The sequence below is a fragment of the Rhinopithecus bieti genome, unplaced genomic scaffold (assembly GCF_001698545.2).
Source record: "Rhinopithecus bieti isolate Rb0 unplaced genomic scaffold, ASM169854v2 scaffold_83126, whole genome shotgun sequence".
NCBI lineage: Eukaryota > Metazoa > Chordata > Mammalia > Primates > Cercopithecidae > Rhinopithecus > Rhinopithecus bieti.
The window spans coordinates 348323-370845 of record NW_016830431.1 but is presented as its reverse complement, the minus strand read 5'-3'; the positions used below and the strand labels follow the sequence as shown (position 1 = coordinate 370845).

At 44.2% G+C, this 22523-nt stretch overlaps 1 protein-coding gene and 1 long non-coding RNA gene across 9 annotated transcripts in view; one reads left to right on the top strand and one right to left on the bottom strand.

Annotated features, from left to right (window-relative positions):
- The window catches only part of DRC9 (dynein regulatory complex subunit 9), a 68537-nt gene that overhangs the window by 9385 nt on the left and 36629 nt on the right, over positions 1-22523 (top strand). For 3 of the 8 annotated variants that reach the window (XM_017865489.1, XM_017865488.1, XM_017865487.1), the window contains 4 exons: positions 4773-4839; positions 6094-6367; positions 11629-11861; positions 18043-18171. In XM_017865489.1, the coding sequence (XP_017720978.1) occupies positions 4832-4839; positions 6094-6367; positions 11629-11861; positions 18043-18171 (644 nt within the window). In that variant the 5' untranslated portion in view covers positions 4773-4831. Of the gene's footprint in view, positions 1-8; positions 99-377; positions 485-4772; positions 4840-6093; positions 6368-11628; positions 11862-18042; positions 18172-22523 lie in introns of those variants that run through there. The other 5 variants (XR_001884042.1, XM_017865493.1, XM_017865492.1 and 2 more) reach the window with 5 other exon arrangements.
- Positions 4313-21756, bottom strand: LOC108524420 (uncharacterized). The gene is made up of 3 exons (XR_001884043.1): positions 21212-21756; positions 5188-5498; positions 4313-4643 (listed from the first exon to the last, which is right to left on the bottom strand). It is a non-coding gene; the product is annotated as an uncharacterized LOC108524420 (long non-coding RNA).

The window sequence follows — 22523 nt, the reverse complement described above, 5'->3', positions numbered from 1 at the left end:
CCATGGAAACAGCTTAGTTTACTTCCTGCGTCACCGGACGCCGTAGGTGGAAAGGCGCACCCTGAGTGGAGGACGTTCCCACTGCCTAAAGAATGATTGTAAGATTGATTTGCCAACAGGGGGGTGAATATCCCTCAATCCACAAGCAATAGACAGAATGGAAATTCTGGGATCCTAACCTAGCATGGAAGAGAAAGGCCGGGAGCACGAAGGCAGCAGGACCTCTTCCTTCTCTTTTTTATTTTTCTATGCTTCTTTTCTGCCCTCTACTTATTTATCTCTTTCAAGAAATGAGACTGGGCACGGCGGCTCACGCCTGTAAACCCAGTTCTTTGGGAAACCGAGGCGGGAGGATCGCTTGAGGCTAGGAGTTCGAGACCAGCCTGGGCAACATAGTGAGACCACCTCCCCCCATCTCTACAAAAGAAAAAAAAAGAATGAAATGACTTAAGTTCTTACTTCCATTCTTCTTTTTGGATCCGAGGTATGAGGAGGACTGCCTGCAGGAGGCTTTATCGCCCTTTTAGGAGAACTCGTTTAGCTGCCTCGTGTCCGTGTCTAATAGGTCCTCCGTAGATACTTGTAGAGGTGGATTAATGGACGCCAGAGATTCACATTTCCGAATTATTGCATATTTATTTGGGTTACCCTATGGATTCATTCATTTATTTAACAAATAGTTTAATGAATGGCTACTCTGTACCAAGGTTTGTGTAGGATGACACAGCAGTAAACAAATCTTTGCCCTCGTGGAGCTTACATCTTACGAGGGGGAGCAAGACAATGAGCGAGTAAAATAGATGACACGTTAGAAGATGATAATTTCTGTGGAGAAAATTAAGCAGAGAGGCCACTGTAAAAGAGGCTTTCCCCCTTTTGAGATGGGAAGTATGTAAGAGAGGCTTCCCCCTCTTTGAGATGGGAAGTATTTAAGGGTTCTGAACAGAAGGGTGACTCTATCTGACTTCCGTATTGACAAAGTCACTGTGTTGAGACTGAAGGGAGGCAAAGGCACCAGCAGGAAGATAATTATAGGTTCCTGTAGTGATATGATGAGAGGAGATGCTGTGTAAACAGAGGTGATGAGTACTGGAATTCTGAATATATTTAAATTCTGGCAGGATTTGCTGGTGGATGACGAATGAGAGAGAGGAGTAAAGGATGACTCCAAAGTTGTATGAAATAGATGTAAATAAGTCACTTTTAAAATCAGATCCTCTCTTAAATACATCTGAATGGAACTTGTACCTTGTAGCCTACTACCCCACCCAGTGTTCTCTGTCCCAGAAAGAAATGTGCTAGAAATTTCACCATTAGATATTAATTTGTCAAAGTTCTATATGTAAGTCCTCCTGGGAGGAGTAACACATGAAGTGTGAGTTTCATTCGTTTGTTCATGTATTATTCATTCCACAAACACTGAGCACTGAGGCTTAGCGCCTGATATAGCTGTGAGCATCGTTGTCATGTTGCTGCTTTCCTGGAGCAGTTGTCTAGTGGGGAAACTGACATAAACATAACCAACTGTGAACTGAGCTCTGCGGGAAAATAGTGGCATGAATGCCCAGAAGCCTGATCTGGCCTGACGAGTCAGGAAAAGGATCACTTGGACAAGGGTCATTTAAGGCATTTTTCAAACTGCAGGTGATGACCCATTAGTAGAGCATGATCAGAATACTTTTTAAAACAAAATATGGGTCGGGCGTGGTGGCTCACGCCTGTAATCCCAGCACTTTAGGAGGCCGAGGTGGGTGGATCATTTGAGGTCAGGAGTTCGAGACTAGCCTGGCCAACATAGTGAAACCCTGTCTCTACTAAAAATACAAAAATCAGCCAGGCGTGGTGGTGTGTGCCTGTAATCAGCTACTTGGGAGGCTGAGGTACAAGAATCACTTGAACCCAGGAGGTAGAGGTTTCAGTGAGCTGAGATCACACCACTGCACTCCAGCCTGGGTGACAGAGTGAGACTGTCTCAAAAAAAAAAAAAAAAAAAAAAAAAGGTAAAGCAGGAGTGAAACTACAAGGGATGATGGAGTCTCCTGGGATCTAGGAAAGAAATAGTTACCTAAGACCAGAGAGAGACGTTTGGAGAGAATTTTGCCTGACAGGAGCCATGACCTTTGAAAGAGGAACATAACCAACCAATGATATTCTGGCAGAGAAGGAGCAGGGAGAATAAATGCTTGATTTCATTTCCCTACACTGAATCTTTCTGGAATATCCCATGGATATACTCCATACGGGTCCATCTCCCAGAGCACAGAAAATATTAGGGATTTTACCTAGAAAAATGACACTGTCTTAAGCTGGTGATGGGTCAGTGGGACTTTACAAGGTGAAGAGGTGAGGGAAGAGTGTTTCCACTGGAAGGAATAGCAGGTGCAAAGACCCTGAGTTGCAAGGGAGCATGAGTCCATAGGAGAATTGAAAGAAGCCCCTTGTGGCTGGAACCCAGAGAGCAAGGAAAGGGCAATCGTAGTTGGGTCTAGAGAGGAACAGAGGGCCCAGACCATACAGACCTTGTGGACCAAGTCAAGAATTTTGTTCTTTGTCCTAAGGCAATGGGAAACCATTGAAGAGTTCTAGGGAGGGACATGGTCAGATTTTCCATTTTCAAAGATCACTTCCTGAACCTTCTGTCAGTATATCAGAAAAAAAATTTTTTTAATTAAAAGATCACTTCCAATTTAGTGCTTGTTGGAGTAGTTCAAGCAAAAAAGAAAACAAGGAAAAAATCAAACAAACAAACACAGCAACAACTGGGTGCAACTTGGGAGATACGGAAATAGAAGGTAAAATCTGCCTGGGCACCTTGCTCACACCTGTAATCCCAACACTTTGGGAGGCCAAGGTGGGTGGATCACCTGAGGTCATGAGTTCGAGACCAGCCTGGCCAACATGGTGAAACCCCGTCTCTAATAAAAATACAAAAATGAGCTGGGTGTGGTGGCGGGTGCCTGTAATCCCAGCTACTCGGGAGGCTGAGGCAGGAGAATCGCTTGAATCCGGAGGCGGAGGCTGCAGTGAGCCAAGATGGCGCCATTGCACTCCAGCCTGAGGGACAAAATGAGACTACGTCTCAAAAAAGAAAAAAAGAAGGCAAAATCCACAGGCCTTGGTAATAGTTTGGATTAGGAGGATGCTGATATCCAGATGAAGAAGGTGGCAGGAATGAGTACTGGGTTTCTCGCATGAGGAATGAGAAGCCAGAACAGCAGGAAGGCACTGGAATCTACACAAGTGTAGCCCTGTCTTACCCTTGTGAAGCACAATTACCTGTTATGGCCCAAGCCTAAGAAAGTGGAAAACAAAGAATCAACATCATCAAAAGAAAAATATTGACGGGTGCAGTGGCTCACACCTGTAATCTCAGCACTTTAGGAGGCCGAGGCGGGTGGATCACCTGAGGTCGGGAGTTCAAGACCAGACTGACCAACATGGAGAAACCCCCGTCCCTACTAAAAATACAAAATTAGCTGGGCGTGGTGGCACGTGCCTATAATCCCAGCTACGCTGCAGGAGGCTGAGGCAGGAGAATCACTTGAACCCGGGAGGCAGAGGCTGCAGTGAGCCGAGATCACACCACTGCACTCCAGCCTGGGCAAGAAGAGCAAAACTCCATCTTAAAAAAAAAAGAAAGAAAGATATTCTGCTTAATACAATGCTACTTCCTCCTAAAACTGCCCCTGCATCAGGAAATCTGGCTAGTTTGAAGCATTTTTTCAAATTTATATGAAGATTCTGTTTTATATGTTTGAAATTTTGCATGTCAGATTTTTGTTGCAAGAGTCATATTTGCACCACCTCTCTCAGAGTTACTTTATTGTGGACGAATTTACATTGGAAACTCACCACTCACTGTCCATTCAGTACAACGCAAAATTCTCCATAGGTGTTCTCACTGTAAAGCTCATTTAAGCAGAAAGGATTTTGGTTTACTCTGGAGGGGTAACATCTTGACAGCAGTGTCAAACTGATTTCCGATTTCCAGGATTAATATAGTTTTTCTTTCTTTTTTTTTTTTTGAGACGGAGTCTCACTCTGTCGCCCGGGCTAGAGTGCAGTGGTGCGATCTCAGCTCACTGCAAGCTCCACCTCCCGGGTTTACGCCATTCTCCTGCTTCAGTCTCCCGAGTATCTGGGACTACAGGTGCCCGCCACCATGCCTCGCTAATTTTTTGTATTTTTTAGTAGAGACAGGGTTTCACCATGTTGGCCAGGATGGTCTCGATCTCCTGACCTCATGATCTGCCCGCCTCGGCCTCCCAAAGTGCTGGGATTACAGGCATGAGCCACCGCACCCGGCCCCAATTAATACAGTTTTTCTAAATGTCATCTCAGTTATTCCTCTAAGCACATGTGGAGCAAATTCCATTATCTGGCGGATAAGATGGATTGAGTGATCTAATTAAATGTTAGAGTAATTAGAATGATAGAAAAAATCAAGTATATAGAGATTACCAATTAAAATCGTGATACGATGGAACACACTAAAACCATGTTGAACGTTAATTTACCTTAAGAAGAGGCTCACAGAGTGCGTGTGTCTTGAGTTTGGTAGAGCAGTAAGAATTCGGTTGACTTCTTCATAGACCTGCGGTCCGTGATGTCAGTGTTTCTTTCGCCTCTGGGACTGCTCCACTCTGCACAAAGAGGCGACAGTCACAGCTCCCGTAATCATTTAATTTTCTCTGAATAAAATGGTATCGAAATAACTGAAACATCATTGAAGACTCCCATAAACTAATCTCGGTGTTTCCTTCCCATTTTAGGTAGCTGCACTTCTGTGAGATTATACATATTCCACGGAGGGTAACGAAACTAAAGGAGAATGGAAGAGTATGTTTACAATTCCTGTTTTTTGTATACATGTATTTAAATTATGCCTTCTGTTAAAGTTCTGTGTATACCTTATCTACTGCTGTGTGACAGATCACCCCAGAACTTAGTGACTTAAAATACAAACATTTATTCTTTCCCACAGTTTCTGCGGGTCCCAAGGTTAGGAGCAGGTTAGCTGGATGGTGCTGGCTTGGGGTCTCTCCTGCACTTGAAGTTGGCCATGGGTGGCAATAATGGCAATGATCTGAAGACCTGATGGGGGCTGGAGTATCCACTGCCAAGGTGGTTCATTGACAGAGCTGGCAAGTTGGTGCAGGCTGCCAGCAAGAGGCGTTTGTTCCTTACCCTCATGGATGTGTCCACAGTGCTGCTGAAGTGTCCTCATGCCGAAGCAGCTGTCATCCCTTACACTGAGCGATTTGAGAGAGGAAGGCAGAAGCTGCAATGTCTTTTATCACTTAGCCTTGGAAGTCCCACTCCATCATTGCCACAATAACCTTCTGGTTACATAGGCTGGTCCTACTCAGTGTGGCGTAGACGACACAGAACCATTAATACTAGAAAGTGAGAATCATTTGGGCCACCTTGGAGGCTGGATACCACATTCTGTTTTTCACTCATCAGGAGACAGTTTTGGTTAGCATCTAAAGATACTCCTAGGGAAAAAAAGGTAATTTTGGCTCAAATTTAAATTGATCAGCATAGCCAAATTGCATGAGCTACGTATCTTTATTAAACAGTAGGCCAGGTGTGGTGGCTCATGCCTGTAATCCCAGCACTTTGGGAGGCTGAGCTGGGTGGATCACCTGAGGTTGGGAGTTCAAGACCAACCTGACCAACATGGAGAAACCCCATCTCTACTAAAAACACAAACTTGGCCGGGTGTGGCGGCGGGTGCCTGTAGTCCCAGCTACTCAGCAGGCTGAGGCAGGAGAATCGCTTGAACCTGGGAGGCAGAGGTTGCGGTGAGCTGAGATCACGCCATTGCACTCCAGCCTGGGCAACAAGAGCGAAACTCCATCTCAATAAAAGGGGGGGAAAAAAATGTAAGTTGTTTGCCTTTGGTTGGTCAAAATGGAAGATATTTAGTAGAATCACACTCCAACTCCTACTTTTTTTTTTTAAATCTAGATTATATTATATGACAACATGAATATTACAGGAGCCCAGCACGTTGCTGCCTGTACTTCTGAGTTAAAGTAATGTTTAAATATTGGTCGCTGACTTATTTTTTCTTTATTCTTTCCTTAGAGACAGCCTGGAAGACTCAAACCTTCCTCCAAAAGTTTGGCATTCTGAGATGACAGTGTCAGTGACAGGCAAACCACCTAGTACCGTAGAAGAAGACGGACTACCTAAAGAAACAGACGTAGAAATCATCCCAGAAATCCTAGAAACCCGAGAGCCACTCTCGCTTCCAGATGTGCTGAGGATCTCGGCAGTTCTAGAGGACACCACAGACCAGCTCTCTATTCTAAAGTACATCATGCCCGTTCAGTACGAAGGAAGACAGAGCATCTGCATGGTATTTATCCACTCACCATGAGACCATGAGTTACTTTTGCTTTATTTTTTATTTCTCCCTCATTTATAGTACCTGTCTCATTAAATGTATTGATTTATCTTTCTCTCTCTCTTTCCTTCTTCTTCTTTTTTTTTTTTTTCTGACAGTGTCTCGCTCTGTGGCCTAGGCTGGAGTGTAGGGGTGCCGTCACGGCTGACTGCGACCTTTACCTCCCAGGCTCAAGTGATCCTCCCACCTCAGTCTCCTGCGTAGCTGGGACTATAGGTCTGCACTACCACACCCAGCTAATTTTTTATGAAAGTTCTATAGAGATGGGATCTCACTGTGTTGTCCAGGCTGGTGCCATTAAATATCACTTGGGAAATAGCACCTTTATTTCAGATAAAGGGCTACACTAACTATCTGAGATATGTACTCTCAATTGATGGAGTGAAATGGTCATAACTGAAGGTACATTACCAGAGAGAATATCCTTTTCCACTATATTGGCATTATCCAAAAAGGCCTATACTGAAATCAGTATAAATACAATACTGAGGAGAGAGAGGGGATTACTAAGCCAGCTTGTATTTCTCAGCTGCTGAAACCTAACTGAACACTAGGGGGAGGAAGTTCAGCTCCAGTCTTCACTTCGCTTTCATCTAAAATGACTTGTCATTGATGAACACGTTGCAACTTGCCTTCCTGAATATCCAGCTGCATTACTGTGTCAGCCATTACATTTTCTTTCTTTTTTTTTTTTTTGAGACGGAGTCTCGCTCTGTGGCCCAGGCTGGAGTGAGTGGCCGATCTCGGCCCCCTGCAAGCTCCGCCTCGCGGGTTCCCGCCATTCTCCTGCCTCAGCCTCCCGAGGAGCTGGGACCACAGGCGCCGCCACCACGCCCGGCTAGTGTTTTGTATTTTTAGCAGAGACGGGGTTTCACCTGGTTAGCCAAGCCATTACATTTTCAATCATGTTTTGGACTGCTCTGTGAAGCAGCACTGAGTTATTAGAAAGTTAATTCAGTAGTGAGCAAAGTCTTTATACATGTTTAGCTCTTGTACATTTCAATAACTTAGGCTGTAGGTATAAAATGGAAACAATTTATAGATAGAAATACATATTTATCAAGTTTTACATAATAGCATTATATAACTTGTGCAGAAGATACTCTTTTTTATTTTATTTTTTTATTTTTATTTTTTTGAGATGGAGTTTCGCTCTTCTTGCCCAGGCTGGAGTGTCTCGGCTCACGGCAACCTCCACCTCCTGGGTTCAAGTGACTCTCCTGCCTCAGCCTCCCGAGTAGCTGGGATTACCGGCATGCGCCACCACTCCCAACTAATTTTGTATTTTTAGTAGAGACGGGGTTTCTCCATGTTGGTCAGGCTGGTCTTGAACTCCCAACCTCAAGTGATCTGCCCGCCTCGGCCTCCCAAAGTGTTGAGATTACAGGCGTGAACCACCGCGCCCAGCCCAGAAGATATTCTTATGTCTGATTCTATGACCAATGAAAATTGCTATAAAAATGAGAGGGTAAAATGCTTTTCTTTTTTTTTTTTTTTTTTTGTTTTGTTTTGATTTTCATGTCTAACAGTAAAGAAGTCCATATTTATCGAGAGAAGAAAATTACATTTCCCTTTACTTTTCCATTAAAATTTCAAATTTTTAAAATTATTATTGTTACACATACAGTCTGGGTTCTTAAAACTTTCATTAAAGTTTAAAAAGTTTAGATAAGATTTTATAGAGCAATGGCTTTAGAGTCAGGAGGCATCTGGGATATAGTTTTGTGCGGTTAGCAGTCACTTCACTTTTTTTGGTCTAAGTTTTCTCATTTGTAAGTTGTAATGGAGTTTTACCTAAATGACCCGATAGGTCCCTTCTAGTGCTAGCCTTCTGTGAGTTTTGGGGTAGTTTTAAAATAATTCTGTGATATAAGTATCACAGGAATTGTATAATGTAAGTTAACTTCCTTGTTAACTTATGAAGGGCAAACAGATAAGAATCTAAGAACAAAATCTTCCATTGCATTTAAAATAAGAGTCTAATCTTAACAATTTTTTTTTTTTTTTTTTTGAGAGGGGTCTTGCTCTGCCACCCAGGCTGGAGTGCAGTGGCCGGATCTCAGCTCACTGCAAGCTCTGCCTCCCGGGTTTTTTACGCCATTCTCCTGCCTCAGCCTCCCGAATAGCTGGGACTACAGGCGCCTGCCTCGTCGCCCGGCTAGTTTTTTGTATTTTAAGTAGAGACAGTGTTTCACCGTATTAGCCAGGATGGTCTCGATCTCCTGACCTCATGATCCGCCCGTCTCGGCCTCCCAAAGTGCTGGGATTACAGGCTTGAGCCACTGCGCCCGGCCTAATCTTAACAATTTAAGATGGCTAACAAATAGAACACAAGAGACTGGTGTGTTCTTCCTATTTATTATCTCCTTCAACAATAATCAAAAATAAAATGGGTGCTTTGGGAGGCCAAGGTGGGAGAAATGCTTGAGGCCAGGAGTTTGAGACCAGCCTGGGCAGCAGAGAAGACCCCATCTCTACCAAGAAAATACAAAACTTAGCCAGGCATGGTGGCATATGCCTGTAGTCCCAGCTACTCAGGAGGCTGATATGGGACGATCATTTGAGCCCGTGAGACTGAGGCTGCAGTAAGCCAAGGTCACACCACTGCACGCCAACCTGGGTGACAGAGTGAGACCTTGTTGAAAGAGAAAGAAGGAAAGAAGGAAGGAGGGAGGGAGGGAGGGAGGGAGGCAGGGAGGGAAGGAAGGAAGGAAGGAAGAAAGGAGGGAGGGAGAAAGGAAAGGAAGGAAGGAGAGAGAAGGGTATGTAAGGAAGGAGAAGGGATTGGAAGGAAGGAAGGAGGGAGGGAGAAAGGAAAGGAAGGAAGGAAGGAAGGAAGGAAGGAAGGAAGGAAGGAAGGAAGGAAGGAAGGAAGGAAGGACAACAAATGGGAAGACATTCAGTTAATAAATGAAGTCTTTTCAATGCTACCTGCTGTCAGCCTTTGAAAAGAGGAATTTGCCATCATGGAATCTCAAGAATGAAAATGCTGAATTAATCGACGTATTCAGCAGCAGTCACTACTCCAGTAATAAAAGAATGAACTTTTGCACTGTTTTTTTCTGGTTTATCATAGTGATCTTTTACCCACAGAATTTTCTGACTAACAGGAAACCCCCCTTGGGATTTTACTGTAGTGTGTAACAGTAATTATATAGGTATGTATAATTATGGTAACTTTACCATAAACCATGTTGATTAATAGCAATTTAAAAGCCATTTCTCAATATTGTTATTTCATATCTTTTGTAAAAAATGTGAATCTCTTAAAATTATTTTTTGGTTTTTATTCATGTACTATAGTTGTTCTGCACTCAATGAATTTGAGGATGCCGCTGCCCTGTAGGGGCCTAGGCTATACATTTTTAAATGTTTAGTATGTATATGGATGTTTTCTTTTCCCAAAGGCCTTGACATCCTTTTAGCCTCTTAATCAACCTTGAAGGGGGAAAGGGTTAGCATTATGCCTCTTTTAAAGCTGTTTTACAGCTAAGGCCATCTCCAGATACATTTTCCCTGTATTAGAATTATGAAATTGAAAGTATGGAACGTATATCTAATTACCTGGTTGCTACCATAAATGAGAGTAATTTGACCAAAGTTTGGAAATAACTTTCTTGCAGGGAATACTGTTTTTTCTTCTCTTTTTCCTTACGGTTAAAAAAACCCTATCTTGTATATTAGTTGCTGTGCATTAAAATATATAAATTTATATATATATAAAATTTTTAGAGGCTGAGCACGGCACGGTGGCTCAGGCCTGTAATCCCAGCGCTTTGGGAGGCCGAGGCAGGTGGATCACCTGAGGTCAGGAGTTTGAGACCAGCCTGGCCAAAATGGCGAAACCCCGTCTCTACTAAAAATACAAAAAAATTAGCTGTGCATGATGGTGCTCGCCTGTAATCCCAGCTACTCGGGAGGCTGAGGCAGGAGAATTGCTTGAACCCGGGAGGCAGAGGTTGCAGTGAGTGGAGATTGTGCCACTGTAATCCAGCCTGAGCAACAGAGTGAGACTCCATCTCAAAAAAAATTTTTTTAGTGAGTCAGCTAGAACACTTAGCTCATTTCTTTAATTTTATTCTAAAAATTCACATTTCTTTCTAGTAATAGGTAAGTCAGGCCATGTGACACATTTGCGTCCTTTTCCAGATGTCCAGGTATAAAGGTAGAGGAATAGTGGTTAGAGAACTCAGAAAATGGGACATCCCAGAGGTCACAGTGAGACGAGATCACGCCACTGCGCTCCAGCCTGGGCGACAGCGAGACTCCGTCCCAAAAGAAAAAAGAAAAAAGACAGTGAGGCCTCCTAGACCTTACATTTTCCCCTTATCGCCTTAGACAGAATCTAAAATAATAACCGTTTATTTTGCCAGCGGGAAATGGGGACACAGAGATGTTAAATAGTTGCCTAAGGTCAACACAGTTGAGAGATGGAGCCGGACTCAAACAGTTTCAGAACCCACATGTGTAGTCACTGCACTGTGTGGCCTCTCAGTGGCTCAAGCTTTTAGCCACAGTTTAATTTACACAGGCATCATCAACTGAAAGGCATATGCTGTTCCTGTGGTCCCTTAATATTCAAGTTTGGGTCTGAAAAAGAAATGATTTTGGCTTTTCCCTCCACGATCCTCAAAATCTACACCACACCACTAAATGTACTATCAACCTCTGCTTTTAGTGTGATTCTCCTTTTTTAATTTATTTTTCATGTTCATATGTTCAATGAACATTTCTGTCTCTGCTATATGCTAGTCATTGTTCTAAGCAATGGGACTGTAAAGATGGCCACATTTATTGAATATCCAATCTTGTTCCAAAAATAACTTGAGACTAGTCTTCAAAAAAAGTTTTTTTTAAAGGGGAACCAAGATCGCTAAGACACTGTCCCCTCCCTCCTAGAAACCATGACCTGATGGAGATACTTTATAAAAAATTACAATATGAGAAATGCCTGCTAACAGAGATATTTCACAAAGAACTTTACTTTTGAGCAGAGTGTAGCAGGTGGTAAGTTGGGGAATGACAGAGAGGGGGAATGTTGTGTGAAGTTAGCAGCAGGGCATAGTTTGTTGTGGCTGAAGAAAGGGGCACATTTTCTTGGAGGATAGGGTAGAAGTCAGAGAAGATAACGTTGAAAAATGTAGACAAAGGCCTCTTTCTTGTGGTTGTCTCTTTAACAAAATTATTTCTAATACTGTTTATTGTTTTAAAAGAAAAGCAGAGAAATGAATCTAGAAGGAAAGAATCTAGACAAACTTCCAGTGGCCTCAACAGTTACAAAAATACCCAGTCCGCTAATAACCAAGGAAGGACCCAACTTGCCAGAAATCAGACAAGGAGGCCAGTTCGCTGTGGAGTTTCGCAAAACGCAGGATCTTCTCTTCAAAAAACCTGCAAGGCAGACCATCACGACTACGGAGACACTGAAGAAAATTCAGATTGATAGGTAAGGAGGGAAGACATTTGGCAGTGGACTTGCACATTTATACATAGATGAGAGCTGACCGCTCTCTTCTGCGGGCTAGTCATTACTGTGTATGCAGAATGACTCCTGAGAATAAAATTAGCTGAAGACTGCCTAGAGGTAGGCGACACGAATGGAAAGCAAGGCGGCTGTATGATACCGCCTAAGTTATTAAGTCTTTTCTGTTTTGTTTTGTTTTTTTTTTTGAGACGGAGTCTCGCTCTTGTCGCCCAGGCTGGAGTGCAGTGGCGCGATCTCGGCTCAGTGCAGCCTCCACCTCCCGGGTTCAAGCAGTTCTCCTGCCTCAGCCTCCTGAAGAGCTGGGATTACAGGTGCACACCACCACGCCCAGCTAATTTTCGTATTATTTAGCAAAACCCCAGGTTTCACCATGTTGCCTAGGCTACTCTTGAACTCCTGACTTCAGATGATCCACCTGCCTCTGCCTCCCAAAGTGCTGGGATTACCGGTGTGAGCCACTGTGCCCGGCCGTTTGTCTTTGTTTCCAATTTATTTTATTTATTTTTTAAATTTTTTTCTTTTTTTTTTCTTTAGACGTATACCTGCAGACTGTTTATTTTTTAGAGACGAGGTCACTCTGTAGCCCAGGCTGGAAGCCAGTGGCTACTGACAGAGATGTCATAGAGCATGCCGCCCTCAAGCATCTGGCTTCCCGTGATCCTCTCACAGGGCTGGGACTACAGGCGCGCTGGCTGTTTTCAATTACTGAAAAATGAGAATGGACCGGGCGCCAGGGCTCACACCTGTAATCCCAGCACTTTGGGAGGCCGAGGCGGGCGGATCACGAGGTCAGGAGTTCAAGACCAACCTGGCTAACACGGTGAAACCCAGTCTCTACTAAAAATACAAAAATTAGCCAGGTGTGGTGGTGCATGCCTGTAATCCCAGCTACTCAGGAGGCTGAGGTAGGAGAAGTGCTTGAACCTGGGAGGCGGAGGTTACAGTGAGCCAAGATGGCACCACTGCACTCCAGCCAGGGCAACAGAGCAAGACTCCGTCTCGAAAAAAAAAAGTGACAACGATAGCAACCTTGCAACATTAGTGTAAGGGTTAGAAATAAGGCTTTAGCCTAGTGCCTGGCACAAATCGGTAGCTATTGTGATGCTTTATCCATTAATAGCTACTTTATAGCTATTTCTTATTATTCTATATAGCCAAATTCCAAACTGTGTTTTAATCCTGAGGGTTTCTTAAAGGCAGTCTAAATTCCCATTGTCTCATAATTTTTTATTGTCAGCTGCCTCAGTGACAAAGAAGACTGTTAAGAGGGTGTAACATTATGTTGAGAACTTTTGGTAAATGAGAGTTTACTGCAATTACCCAGGGCCACTAGCTGTATCCAGTCTGAAGTCTGTTTTTGAAAACTTTTACTGGAATATGGCATTGCCCATTTGTTTATACGTTATCTGTGACTGCTTTCATGCCACAGTGCAGAGCTGAGTCATTGCCAAAGAGAACTTATGCCCTGCAAAGCCAGATGTTTACTATTTGTCCCTTTACAGAAAAAGTTTGTTGACCTCGGTATTAGACCTTAACCAAGGGTAAGATCTTGCTAAAGTCAATCTGGCCCAGATCTGCATCAGACAGAAAGGCATCCTGCTTATAAATTGCCCGGTTCATGTGCTTTTCATTCTCAGTGCGTAGCTCGTATCTTTTCCTAAAAAACCCAAAATACCAGTCGCAATTATTTGTAGGGGATTAGTTTTAGATTTATATTCCATAGGAAACCCAGGGTGTGCTCACAAAATGTACATCTCCACCAGTTATCCAGAATCAAAGTGGAAATCAAAATATCAAAGACATAAAAGCTACAACAGGCCAGGCGCGGCGGCTCACACCTGTGATGCTAACATTTTGCGAGGCCAAGGTGGGAGTAAGGAAGGAGACCACTACTACTCCTACCCTCCTCCCCGCACCGTGCCTAGTTCACAAGACAGGAGGAGAGAAAAAGCAAAAACCTAGAAAGAAACAAAAGTAAGATAAATAGCCAGACAACCTCGGCACCACCACCTGACCCTAGGAGTGAAACAAAGGAGTAATAGTAACATCAATCCCTGACCTAAACTACTTGTGTTATCTGTAAATTCCAGACACTGTATGAAAAAAGCATTGTAAAACTTTTTCTTCTGTTAGCTGATGCATGTAGCCCCAGTCACGTTTCCCACGCTTGCTCGATTTATCACGACCCTTTCACGTGAACCCCTTAAAGTTGTAAGCCTTTAAAAAGGCCAAGAATTTCTTTTTCGGGGAGCTCATCTCTTAAGACACGAGTCTGCTGATGCTCCCAGCCCAATAAAAAACCTCTTCCTTCTTTAATCCGGTGTCTGAGGAGTTTTGTCTGTGGCCTGTCCCCCTACAGGAGAATTGCGTGAGCCCAGGAGTTTGAAACCAGCCTGGGTAACATATGAAATCTCATCTCTACTAAAAATTAAAAAAATTAGCTGGGCGTGGTGGTGCGCACCTGTGGTCCCAGCTCCTCTGGAGGCTGAGGTGGGAGGATCACGCAAGCCTGGGAAATTGAGGCTGCAGTGAGCCGTGACTGTGCCACTGCACTCCAGCAGGGGTGACAGTGAGGCCCCATCTCAAAAAAAAACTGGATAAGCAAAACAACAACAACAACAAAACCACAACACTTTATGAATTTAAAATGGGATTTGTAGGAAGTGTGTGTGCTTCCCTTGCTCTACTCATCTTTATGTGTTATCGTCTTAGTGCGTTGAATTAATACTTACTTTATCGTAACATACTACTGTCAAAAGACAAAATTGCAACAAATCTAAGTATCTTAATTGGCTTTTATTTGCAATTCTAAATCAGGCAACACCTCCTCTATGAGGTAGAAGTACTGTTCTGATGACCTGGGCAGAGGAGGTTGGCTTTACAGGCAGAAAAGGGCTGAAGAAAGCAGAAACAGAGAACATAATGTGAATGGTCTTATCGAAGTTACTTTCCTGGCTGCAGGTGGTGGCTCACACCTGTGATCCCAGCACTTTGCGAGGCTGAAGTGGGAGGAGCGCTTGAAGCTGGGAGTTCAAGACCAGTCTGGGCAACATAGCGATACCTCATCTCCACAAAAATGAAAAAAATTAGCTGGGCATGGTGCCGTGCTTTAGTCCTAGCTACTCAGGAGGCTGAGGCAGGGGAGGACCACTCAAGCCAGGGAGGTAGAAGTTACAGTGAGTTATGATCATCCACTGCATTCCAGCCTGAGTGACAGGGTGAGACCCTATCTCTAATTAATTAATTAACAATTTTAAAAATCACAAAGTTACTTTTCTTTTTTTTTGGAGACAGAGTCTCATTCTCTTGTCCAGACTGGAGTGCAGTGGCGCGATCCTGGCTCACTGCAACCTCTGCCTCCTGGATCCAAACGATTCTCCTGCCTCAGCCTCCCAAGTAGCTGGGATTATAGGCACGCGCCACCAGGCCCAGCTAATTTTGTATTTTTAGTAGAGACAGGGTTTTACCATGTTGGCCAGGCTGGTCTCCAACTCCCAACCTCAGGTGATCCGCCCGCCTCAGTCTCCCAAAGTGCTGGGATCACAGGCGTGAGCCACTGCGCCCGGCCACAAAGTTAGTTTTCTTGGAAAGATTAAAGCAGAGGAGACTTCCTTACCATGCCAGCTAAAACTGGCTATTCTCTCTCTCCCTTGGGTTCTTTGTTATGGAAAATAGTAACTATAATTATTGCCAACTATGTCAAAACATTGAATAGCAGTTTTTAATTTTTATTTTATTATTATTATTATTATTTTGAGACAGGGTCTCACTCTGTCACCCAGGCAGGAGTGCAGTGGCACAAACATGAGTCACTGTAGCCTCGAACCACCCTCCTACCTTAGCCTCCTGAGTAGCGGGGACTACAGGCACATGCCACCATGACCAGCCTTTTTTTTTTTTTTTTTTTTTTAATTATAATTTTTGTGAGATGGGGAGATCCACGATGTTGCCCAGACTGGTCTTGAACTCCTGGACTCAAGTGATCCTCCTGCCTCGGCCCCTCAAAGTGCTGGGATTATAGGTGTGAGCCCTTGTGCCCGGCCTAAACAGCAGTTTTTTTTAACACTTCACTTAGGAGAGTATCGTGAAGAACAGCGACTAGGCGTTAGGAAACCTGGATTATATATTTCCAGCTCTTTCTCAAACTAGTTATGTGACCACAGGCAAGTCACTTAACTTTCCTGAACCTGGTTTACTCATCTCGAAAATGTGAACATTTGGCTGGGTGTGATGGCTCACGCCTGTAATCTTAGCACTTTGGGAGGCTGAGGTGGGCGGATCACTTGAGGTCAGGAGTTTCAGACCAGCCTGGCAAACATGGTGAAACCCTGTCTCTAATAAAAATACAAAAATTAGCCAGGCGAGGTGGCACATGCCTGTAGTCCCAGCTACTCGGGAGGCTAAGGCAGGAGAATGGCATGAACCTGGGAGGTGGAGGTTGCGGTGAGCTGAGATCGCGCTACTGCACTCCAGCCTGGGCGACAGAGCGAGACTCCATCTCAAAAAAAAAAAAAGAAAAAAGACCCAGAAGGAACATCATAATGAAATTGGAATTATCCCAGGAATGCAAAAATAGTTTAGCATCAGAAAATGTAAAAAAATAAATAAAAAGAAAGATCAATAGATGCAGAAAAGACATTTGGCAAAATTCAACATATATTCATCATTTAAAACCAATACCAAAACCTCTTAGCAAACTAGAAATTAAAGAAAACTTTTTTTGTTTTAGCCAAGTGACGTGGCCCACACTTGTAATCCCAGCTACTCAGGAGGCTAAGGCGGGAGAGTCACTTGAACCCAGGAGGCAGAGGTTGCAGTGAGCCGAGGTAGAGCCACGGCACTCCAGCCTGGGTAACAGAGCGAGTCTCCATCTCAAAAAAAATAAAATAAAATAAAACATGTAGAACTACACATATTACTTAAATAAAACACACAAACACATAATAAAAGTATCACAACATGCTAGAGAAGAATAATCACCAAATTCAGAAGAGTGTTTATCTTTGGGGAAGATTGAGGAGACTGGGACTAGAGACTTCAGATATATCTGACATATGTAATCTAAAAAAAACCAAGTCTCTACCATGGTAAAATATTTAAATTTGGTGTTGCATACATAAATATTCATTATTTTATTCATTATACTTTCTAAATTTTTGAAATATTTCGTAATTGAAAAAGTTAAATCATTAAAACAAATTTTTTTTAAAAACCTAATCAAGCTTTTGCGTTTTTTTTTTTTCTTTTTCTTTTCTTTTTTTTTTTTCTTGAGACAGAGTCTGGCTCTGTCAGCCAGGCTAGAGTGCAGTGGCGTGATCTCAGCTCACTGTAACCTCTGCCTCCTGCATTCAAGTGATTCTCCTGCCTCAGCCTCTCAAGTAGCTGGGATTACAGGTGCGCACCACCACACCTGGCTAATTTTTGTATTTTTAGTAGAGAAGGGATTTCACCATGTTGGCCAGGCTGGTCTCGAACTCCTGACCTCAGGTGATCCACCCGCCTTGGCCTCCTGAAGTGCTGGGATTACAGGCGTGAGCCACTGCACCTGGCCTGGGTCTTAACCTGTGTGACTTCTGTAGCCCTTTGTGAATGTAGGGAAATGCATATTTTTTATATGTATATCAATACATATATATAAATATAATATATATATATATATATATATTTTGAGACCAGGTCTTGCTACATAGTCCCAGTTGATCTCAAACTCCTGGACTCAAGCAATTCTTCCACCTCAGCCTCCCAAGTAGCTGGAATTAGGGCGCATGCCACTGCACGTGGCCTGAAAACATGATATATTTATTAATTTATTGAGATGGAGTCTCACTCTGTTGCCAGGCTGGAGTGCAGGGGTGATCTTGGCTCACTGCAACCTCCAACTCCCAGGTTCCAGTGATTCTCCTGCCTCAGCCTCCCGAGTAGCTGGGATCACAGATGCGTGCCACCACGCCCGGCTAATTTTTTTGTATTTTTAGTGGAGACGGGGTTTTACCATGTTGACCAGGATGGTCTTGATCTCCTGACCTCGTGATCCGCCTGCCTCAGCTTCCCAAAGTGCTGGGATTACAGGCCTGAGCCACCACACCGGACCGAAAATATAATTGATTAACTCATTTTTTTTTTGGTCTGTTTCTCCTTACAGGCAGTTTTTCAGCGATGTGATTGCAGATACCATTGAGGAGTTGCAAGATTCGGGTACTTACAACAGTCTCCTGCAAACTTTGAGCAAAGAGAGGGAAAACAAAATGCATTTCTATGACGTCATTGCCAGGTCAGAGTAATGTTAGGTTTACTTGCTTTGCTGTATTTTAAAGTGCTAAAACACTCTTACTGGAAATCCTTGAATGTTAAAGCAAACCAGCCATGTACTTTCCAGGGAAGATTACTAGAAGTCAGAATTTGGGTTTTCTTCCTAGTTCTGCTGGGACAGTAAGTCAGATTTCTAGGCCTTCGTTATCTGTATTTACAATATGTCAAGACAATTCTTCCTTTTCTAGTAATCTTTCTTAAGATTGAATTCGGCTGGGCGCGGTGGCTCACACCTGTAATCCCAGCACTTTGGGAGGCTGAGGCGGGCAGAGCACGAGGTCAGGAGATCAAGACCATCCTGGCCAACATGGTGAAACCCCATTTCTACTAAAAATACAAAAAATTAGCCAGGCGTGGTGGCAGACGCCTGTAGTTCCAGCTACTCGGGAGGCTGAGGCAGGAGAATGGCATGAACCCGGGAGGTGGAGCTTGCAGTGAGGCGAGATCGCACCACTGTACTCCAGCCTGGGCAACAGAGCGAGACTCCAGTTTCAAAAAAAAAAAAATTTTAATTCACTGAAAATCACTGAACAATAACAAATGAATGCCAAGGACAGTTTTTCTTTTCCAGAACCTTTCAACTTACAAATTCTTTCTAGAACTGCTTTTTTTTTTTTTGGTTTGTTTTGTTTTTTTGAGACGGAGTCTTACTCTGTCGCCCAGGTTGCAGTACAGTGGCACGGTCTCAGTTCACTGCAACCTGTTTCCCAGGTTCAAGCGATCCTCCTGCCTCAGCCTCCCAAGTAGCTAGGATTACAGGTCTGCGCCACCACGCCCAGCTAATTTTTATTTTTAGTAGAGCTGGGGTTTCACCATGTTGGCCAGGCTGGTCTCGAACTCCTGACTACAAGTGATCCACCCACCTTGGCCTCCCAAAGTGCTAGAATTACAGGCGTGAGCCACTGCACCCAGCCTGGAACTTTCTTTGGATGTCAATCCTGTAATGATTGATCCTGAATTTTTCTTGTCCTTTTTTGCTTATTTACCATCTGCATTGTTTTTTTCCCATTCTTAGAGAGATTTCCCTAACTTTGTCTTCCAACTCGTTCTTTTATTTTTTGAGACAGAGTCTCTCTGTCACCAGGCTGGAGTGCAGTGGCACAATCTTGGCTCACTGCAACCTCCGCCTCCCAGGTTCAAGTGATTCTCCTGCCTCAGCCTCTCTAGTAGCTGGGTTATAGGCACCCATCACTGTGCCTGGCTAATTTTTGTATTTTTGTTAGAGACAGTGTTTCACCATGTTGGCCAGGATGGTCTCCATCTCTTGACCACATGATCCACCCACCTTGGCCTCCCAAAGTGCTGGGATTACGGGCTCTTTTTCTTTTTTTTCTGAGACCAGGTCTTGCTCTGCCTCCCAGGCCGAAGTGCAGTGGCATGATCACAGCTCACTGTAGCCTCAACCTGGGTCCCAGGCCCAAGTGAGTAGCCTCCCGAGTAGTCGGGACCACAGGTGTGTGCCACCATCCCTGGCTAATTGTTTTATTTTTGTAAAGTCAGAGTCTCACCATGTTAACCAGGCTGGTCTCAAAATCATGGGCTCAAACAATCCACCCACCTCGGCCTCCCAAAGTTCTGGGATCATGCCTGTAACCCCAACCACAGCTGGCCTTATCTTCCAACTCTTGTGTTTAATTTTTCAAAATGTTATGCTAACATTGATTTCTAAGAGCTCTTCCCTGAGTTTTTCATTTTTTATGGTATCCTTTTTTGTCACTCAGGCTGGAGTGCAGTGGCATGATCTTGGCTCACGGCAGCCTCAACTTCCTGGGCTCAGGCAGTCCTCCTGCCTCAGCCCCTCAAGTTGCTGGGGACCCAGGCATGCCCAGCTAATTTTTTGTATTGTTTTGTAGAGATGGGGTTTTGCCAGGTTGCCCAGGCTGGTCTCGAACTCCTGAGCTCAAGTGATCTGCCTGTCTTGGCCTCCCAAAGTGCTAGGATTACAGGTTTGAACCACCATGCCCAGCCTTCTCATATATTTCTAAGAACATTAATTATAGTTGTCTTTCTTTGTTTTAAATTGTCTTCTGTTTCTTGTATTGTGTTTCTTCTCTCTGAGTTACTTTTTCTCCCGTTTGTTTTAGTTCTGTTTTGTTTTGTTTTGTTTTGTTTTGTTTTTGAGACAGAGTTTCACTCTTGTCGCCCATGCTAGAGTGCATGCGCCCGCCTCGGCCTCCCAAAGTGCTGGGATGACAGGCGTATGGCGCCCGCCTCGGCCTCCCAAAGTGCTGGGATTACAGGCGTATGGTACCCACCTTGGCCTCCCAGAGTGCTGGGATTACAGGCGTATGGTGCCCACCTCAGCCTCCCAGAGTGCTGGGATTACAGGCATATGGCGCCTGCCTCGGCCTCCCAAAGTGCTGGGATTACAGGCGTGAGCCACCACACCCAGCCTTCTGTTTTTTTTGTTTTGTTTTGTTTTTTAATTTACATCTAAATTTTTTAGAGGAAAATGTTACTCTGTCACCCAGGCTGGAGTGTGGTGGCACGATCATATAGCCCACTGCAGCCTCAAACTCCTGAGCTCAAGCTATCCTTCTGCCTCAGCCTCCTGACTAGCTGGAAGACATTTGCCACTATGCCCAGCTAATTTTTTATTTTTTTTTAAGAGACGAAGTCTCACTATGTTGCCCACACTAGTCTCCAACTTCTGGCCTTAAGTGATCCTTCCACCTTGGCCTCCCAAAGTGTTGGGCTTATAGGTGTGAGCCACCGCACCTGGCTCTAGTCTCTGCTTTTAATGTTAGGGGAATTGTGTCTGGTCATCTTTGGCTGTCCGTTTGTATTTAAGAGTGAAGTGCAAAGAAGCTGATGGATGCTCTGCTTTGCGCATGTGAACAGCGCTGTACTGTAGCAAGGCTGGGCAGAAAAGAAAAGCACATCTTCTCCCTCGGTGTGGTCCAATCTTTGCTGGGAGGGGTGAGGGGCAGTGAAGAAGTAATGGTCACTCTCTCACTACCCGTGTGTTGAGAGCTAGCCAGGGAAAGGCTGGGGAAACTCACCATCCAGTGAGCAGAATGTTTTTCGGTCCCCCTGTTTTCAGCATGGCCCTTCATCTCCACCTCCAGCTGTGTCTGGTGTCTGTCTCCAAGTCCAAATCCTCAGTTCAACCATTCCAGGAAACCTGTGGCCAAAACTGACCAAACACCCGTGATCTCCCGAGAGGAGGAAAGGCAGCTGCCTGGCCCCAGGGCTGGGAAGGGAATCAGGTCATCCTGCTCCTTTGCCAGACTTTCACTCACTCCCCCTGGATTTCGCCCTGTGGCACGGTTGAGCCTTTGAAGATGTGTGGTGCCCTCATGTGCTGAGCTTTTCTGGGGGGCCCGTAGCTTTATTCCATTTTCTTCTTCTTGGTTTCTCATTCTGTACACATTTAGATCTCATTTTTCTCTCGTCTGCTTTATATCTTCTTTAATTTTGCTGATGTCTGTCAGCTGCATCGTTTCTTCTCCCAATCTGTTTGTCTTTACAGGTTTACATCTTTTATTATTTCTTGCCTGTTATTTTAGTATTGTTTCAGGAGGGAACGGAGGGCTGGGCACGGTGGCTCACACCTGTAATCCCAGCACTTTGGGAAGCCGAGGCGGGTGGATCACTTGAGGTCAGGAGTTTGAGACCAGCCTGGCCAACATGGTGACACCCCACCTCTACTATAATACAAAAATTAGCCAGGCATGGTGGTGCGCACCTGTAGTCCCAGCTACTCAGGAAGCTGAGGCAGGAGAATTGCTTGGACCCTCGAGGTGGAGGTTGCAGTGAGCTGAGGTCATGCCACTGCACTCTAGGCTGGGCGACAGAACAAGACTCTGCCTCAAAAAAAAAAAAAAGGGGGGGGACAGAAATAAATGCGTGTGTTCACCTGCTAAATAAAACGAGAAAGAGCACATAGTTATGTCAAGTGAAGTTAGGGTGAAAATTATACCCATAATATAACTTAGTTTTGTGAGAGAAAACTTATAGCATGTATTGACTGGAAGGAAATATAATAAAATTTCAATGATAGTTAACTCCAGATAGAGGGAGTATGGGTGATTTTTATTTCTCTTCATACTTTCTTTGCATTTTCAGATTTTCTAAAATGGGCACTTTTTTTTTTAATACCTTAAGTTCTAGGGCACATGTGCAGAACGTGCAGGTTTGATCCATAGGTATACCTGTGCCTTGTTGGTTTGCTGCCCCATCAACTCGACATCTACATTAGGTATTTCTCCTAATGCTATCCCTCCCCCAGCCCCCCACTCCCCGACAGGCCCCGGTGTGTGATGTTCCCTGCCCTGTGTCCAAGTGATCTCATTGTTCAATTCCCACCTATGA